Source organism: Coregonus clupeaformis, chromosome 28 (genome assembly GCF_020615455.1).
Source record: "Coregonus clupeaformis isolate EN_2021a chromosome 28, ASM2061545v1, whole genome shotgun sequence".
Lineage (NCBI taxonomy): Eukaryota > Metazoa > Chordata > Actinopteri > Salmoniformes > Salmonidae > Coregonus > Coregonus clupeaformis.
In genome coordinates, this window is record NC_059219.1 from 24,831,713 (window position 1) to 24,837,712 (window position 6,000).

Sequence of the window (6,000 nt, forward strand, 5' to 3'; positions counted from 1 at the left end):
CTGTAGCAAGAAGTACTGTCAGACCAGCGTCATCTGGGGTTTATTCATTACGGAAACCGTTTAAGAACCAAACGGATGCAAACAGAGCAAAACAAGAGTTTCTATTGGATTAATTCAGGTAGGTCCCTCCCGTTTCGCTTGCTTCCGTTTAGAAAACAGAATAGGCGGAATGAATACACCCCAGACGATGAAGTATTGGGATCTAGAAAGATTTTCCCCACTGAAGAGTGACTCACTCCTCAGAACACCACTAAACAGAACAGGAGGAAGGGAAAGGGGCCTAAGCTCCTGTAGTGATTCATGACCAGCCATAGATAGCTCCTGTAGTGATTCATGACCAGTCATGATAGCTCCTGTAGTGATTCATGACCAGTCATGATAGCTCCTGTAGTGATTCATGACCAGCCATAGATAGCTCCTGTAGTGATTCATGACCAGCCATAGATAGCTCCTGTAGTGATTCATGACCAGCTGTAGATGAACATTTTGCAACGGAATCCGAATAATGACTACAGGGGAGGCTGGTGGGAGGAGCTATAGGAGAACAGGCTCATTGTAATTGCTGGAATGGATTCAATGGAATGGTACCAAACACATCAAACACATGGAAACAACGTGTTTGACTCAGTTCCATTGATTCCATTCCAGACATTACAATGAGCCCGTCCTCCGACCAGCCTCCTCTGAATGAATACACCCCTACGGTTTGCTCAAAGGCTGTGTTCCGATCTAGACAGTGGCTTTGGCTTGCCTCCTTGTCTCCTTTCCTCATTTGAAAGGGTTGGATAAGTGGAAATAGGCTAATATCTCTGTTCTGTTCAGGTTGGTGGTTTTGAAGGAAAGGAGTGAAGGACAGGAGACAAAGGTTACACCAAGACTAGTGGGACTGAGTCTGTAAGCCATATGTGACAAGGAGCCAAGTCTTCAGGGAAGATCCCTCAACACCCAGACTACTATTCTCTGTGCTCCTCCATCCGACCCAGCCAGATGCTGCACAACAAATCGGCTCCTCTAACCCTTTAGGGAGTGAACATTATTTATAATAAGGGTTACATGGAGAAATATTTGACCTCTCTGAAATGAAAATGGATGGCCCTCCCTTCAGCAAAATAAATTCCAGCTAAACTCTCCCTGAACGCTTGGAAAAAAACAAGTGACCCTCCCCTATACCCAAAATAATAATTAAAACAAAGTGGATAGCAGAGAACGTGTCTATCGTTTACCCTCACTTTTTGGACAGACCAGAGCCTTAGATATGCGGTGCGGCATAGGGCACACATCGATATATAGCCTAATAAGCAACTCATTCTAAAACATTGAGAAATATTGAAATGTCATAAATTACATGACACTCCCCTGGACTAAATAAAAAAATACTAAACCCTCCACTTGACTGAAATTGAAAAAGCATGACCCTTCCCCATTTTCCTCCAGGTAACCAACCATTCTGTAAATGTCGATATATTCCTTACTGTACCTACTGTCTCATACCACACACTTCCCTTATCCCCAAGGTGACCGCTCGCTTGTTTACCCTCTCCAGAGGAAACATAGGTCTATGGGGACATCTAGGCAGTGGCAGGCAGTCTATAATTACTGTATACTAAAAAATATATAAGGCCTTTCAGTCAGTAACCATAGTAGGTGGGAGATGAATCCTACAGCTCTGAATTGTCTGAGTGTTGTATGATACCTGGTAGCCATATCTGCTGTAGCTAGCCTATACATACCGCACTAGATTATATAAAGTGTGGTCTGAAGTTGATCACTGAAAATGCTTTTCAGGAAATGACACACTGACACACAGAACCTGTGTCAACACAAATACAACCTGGAAACTGTATAGACTGGCCCACAGAGAGGAAGTAGAATCGGAGTAATTGCCAAACTGTGCTGAAATCAGGAATGTGATTACTTGCATGCCGTCGTTACGAGTATTGGCCTCTAGAAAGCGCTTAGGTGTAGAATGAGACTGTGCATGCTAAATCATTTGGGGTTACTTTGGGCCACTGTAGCTATAGATATTACTACAACTGCTGCTTGCTTCCACTACGGGGGGACGGGGGAGGGGGAGGAATACGTGTCAGTTTCTCGTGGTCGCTTCAGAGCAGCAGACTTGCTGACGAAACTACACTGAACGCAAGACGTTCGTTTGATATTTTTGCCACACTTTTTGGAAATAAGTAGCCAATTCATCTCAAACCAAAATATATTATTTTGATAGTGGTGTCCATTGTTCGAGTTGAATTACATCCTCTAACGTGAAAGAATATATGATAGCACACTAGTTAGCTTGCTACAGTAACCATTTGGATTTTGTGTCTGGAGTGGAATCAAAAGAATGCTAGCTAGCTTCCATTCCAGAACCATAAATCAGAGTTGTTTAGCCACGATACAGGAACACGCGCTCATCAGGACACGAACTTTGAACACTCCTAGCTAACTAGAGTTGGTTTATCTGGCTAAATACCTAGCTACATGAACCCCATAGCCGGGGTCAACCAAGCTAGTTATCAATTTTGCTTGGAAAGGTGTCATGCTTCCACACCTGCCAACAATTAATGTGCAAACAATTTCTAGTTAGCTAGTTACTGTAACGTTAGTTGTCTTGTTGCAACTTCAACTGGCTCCAGATAGAAACCTATTTTGCGAGAGTTTGCACTAACGTCAGGGTATTTTCCTAAACACCTAATTCAAGCACCTGTGCAGGACAAACAACTCCCTCTTGTTTGTTTGTCATTGTTGTTCAAGTGGTGTCCCAAGAGTTTCCTTGGGCACGGCAATGTTTACTTCAGTAAGGTTAGCTAGCACCTTTTACATAAACCATGTCAACTCCTCAAAGTATGTGGCTAATCCTAAACTGCTGCAGAATTTAGTCAATTTATGGTGCTTGTTAGCTAACGGTGTTAGCTAGCCAACATTGTCATTGAACACGACATTGAATAGTACTTTTCTAACAAGAAAAAGACCACGACAATGAGAAGTTGTTGGATATCGTAGCTAGCTCGTTAACTCGCTAGTTAATCGAAAGCTAACAAGCTGTTAGCATCATCCCCAGTCCCACACTCTTTATCCATATGTTCCTACCATCTTGACTATTCCTCTCTGGAGCGCCGCAACCGGAGCAGGATTCGCCTGTGCCGAAACTGATGATGCCATGTCCACAAAGTTAGATACGCCGTTTAGGGGGAAACAGGTAAGGAGCCGGGAGTCAGAAATGACTGTTCTATTGAAACCCAAGAGGAAAAGGCTGGATAACTGTGAACACACGCTATACCGGAAACACACCGTACCATGCATACACGTCAAAGAGTTACTTTTCCGGGTACATGATTAGAAATGAATGGGACAGATAGGCTATTCCTTGGACGCGTAATCAGAGTGAAATAAGATCTTCCGGTGCATGGGGAGGTTATACACGTCAGCATGGTATTACCCTGGTACCATTCATAACGTTCTCGTGGTCAGAGCAGTGGATGCCCTGAGCTCTTGACATGCAAAAATATTACAATGTTATGTGGTCTATTCACCCAATGCAAATCAAATGTGACCTTTCATTCCCACGGGGGGTATGACAAAAAACTAACTGTAAATCGCTCTGGATACGAGCGTCTGCTAAAATAAATAAAATAAAAATATATAAACCAAAGCTAATCAACAAATCTACAGAGAGAGGCTATGTATCTTTGTTCGATTGTAGGCTATTTAAATTAGGGGAATTCTTTACTGTAAGGCAAAGATACCTGTACCTAAATATGTCCTGTCATACTTCCCATCCCCTGTAATCGTAGACCAGGGGTGTCAAACATACGGCCGAACGGGGTCTAATCCGGCCCGCAAACATACAAAAATTACATGTATATATTTTTCTATATATATATATACTTTTTTTTGGGGGGGGGGGGGGAGAAACGAAATTGATATACTTTAAAATGACTAAAACCAAATTGAAACTGTGTAGAAATTATAATGGACCTATATTCACACCATTTCTTAAATGCTGACATTTTTGGGGGAGGCTGCACTACAGATGGCTATATGGTCCGCTAATACAGCACTAGTAAAGGCCCAGTGCACTAGTTTTTTAAATATAATATTCTTTTTAAATCAGATTTTTCATTGGGTGCTGCAGCACCCTCAGCCCCCATACTTCCCGTGTCCAGCTCACTAACACTCAATGTGCACAGTCAATGGATCTACATTCATACAGTTGCTTGACTGTTCAGCGACTTATAATCACTAAATACTCAGGGAGCATTGAAAATTCCCAAAACGATGGATAGAGGAAAATGTTTTGCACATTTTTACGCAAGGAAATATAACAAATGTTCAGTGCGGCCCTCCGGACCTCGTTGAAGATCGAATGCTGCAAAGTTTAATGCACAATATATATAGTCCAATATTTACATGTGTTTGGGGGACGGGGGGATTGGGGAACAAGTGTTGAAATTATGCTGTATTTAGCAATAATAATAAGTCTTGTGATGTGTGGAAAGAAATCAGGTCAGAAAGAAAACTATGTTTGACCATTTGAAATAATGTTTATACAAACCGTGAAATTATTTGATATCAATAGCTAGGTTTCCATCAGTGGATGCTCCTCAGAGGAGGAAGGGGAGGACCATCCTCCTCAGTGAATTACATAAAAATAAAATATGTAAAACATTTAATAAGTTATCCTTTTTAGATAAAACTATACAAAATATATTCACGTCACCAAATAATTTATTAAAACACACTGTTTTGCAATGAAGGTCTAGAGTAGCCTCAACAACACTCTGTAGGGTAGCACCATGGTGTAGCCAGAGGACAGCTAGCTTCCTTCCTCCTCTGGTTACATTGATTTCAGTAAAATACCTAGGAGGCTCATCGTTCTCACCCCCTTCCATAGACTTACACAGTAATTATGACAACTTCCGGAGGACGTCCTCCAACCTATCAGAGCTCTTGCAGCATGAACTGACAAGTTGTCCACCCAATCAAAGGATCAGAGAATGAATCTAATACTAAAAGCATATGCTACAGCTAGCTATCACTGCAGTGTATAAAATATGGTGAGCAGTTGACTCAAAGAGAGAGAAAGACAATAGTTGAACAGTTTTGAACAAATTAATTTCTTCCAAAATGAAGGAGAAGCAAGAGAGAGATTGCGTCATTTTTTTCCACTTTCAGTTTCAGTTACTTAGCTAGCCAATGCAGTTAGTGGGATGCTATGTTAGCTAATTGGCTATGACTATCCAACACAACACTGGAACTCTTCCAAGTCAAAGTAAGCTTTTGGTTTTACAAATGTATTGCCACTGGGGCCTGCCGGTGTAAGTGCTAAACTGCTTACTGGCTGTACACTGTAACGTTACTGCATGATTGTAGTGGGTTTACTAACGCGTTAGTTATATTAGCTATGTTGACTATGATGTTATTTTAGCTAATTTGGTGACAACGATGTAGGCTGTGTGTAGCGGTTATGATATGTTTTGGCTTGGAACGTTTCTTTTGCCTGGTCACATACAGCTGATGTGGAGGAGAGCGCATAGATGCGAGAAGGAATACAACGTGCCTGCTATGAAAGTGAATGTGTGATCAGGGGTGTATTGATTCTGTTTAAAACATTTTCTTAAACGGAAGAAAACGGAACGAAACAGGGATAAACATACTTGAATTTGTCCAATATAAACTTTTGTTTGCAACTGTTGGACTAATGATTACACCCTAGATTAGCTAGATGCAGGCAAGAGTGTGCAACCAAAAGCTCAGATCCTCAAAAAGTTATACAGCTGCACCATCGAAAGCATCCTGACTGGTTGCGTCACCACCTGTTGAAACTGCTCGACCTCCGACCGCAAGGCACTACAGAGGGTAGTGCGTATGGCCCAGTACATCACGGGGCCAAGCTTCCTGCCATCTAGGACCTCTATAGCAGGTGGAGTAAAAGGAAAGCCCTAAAAATTGCCAGAGACTCCAGCCATCCTAGTCATAGACTGTTCTTTCTGCTACCGCACG

The 6,000-nt window shown here is 42.0% G+C and overlaps 1 protein-coding gene across 1 annotated transcript in view; it reads right to left on the minus strand.

The window, feature by feature from the left end:
- The window catches only part of LOC121543416 (staphylococcal nuclease domain-containing protein 1-like), a 277,997-nt gene extending 274,688 nt beyond the window's left edge, over positions 1-3,309 (minus strand). Inside the window, exon 1 of the mRNA XM_041853265.2 lies at positions 3,088-3,309. Coding sequence (XP_041709199.2) covers positions 3,088-3,300 — 213 coding nt within the window. The 5' untranslated portion in view covers positions 3,301-3,309. The remainder of the gene's footprint in view (positions 1-3,087) is intronic.
- Between the last annotated feature and the right edge of the window lie 2,691 nt (positions 3,310-6,000).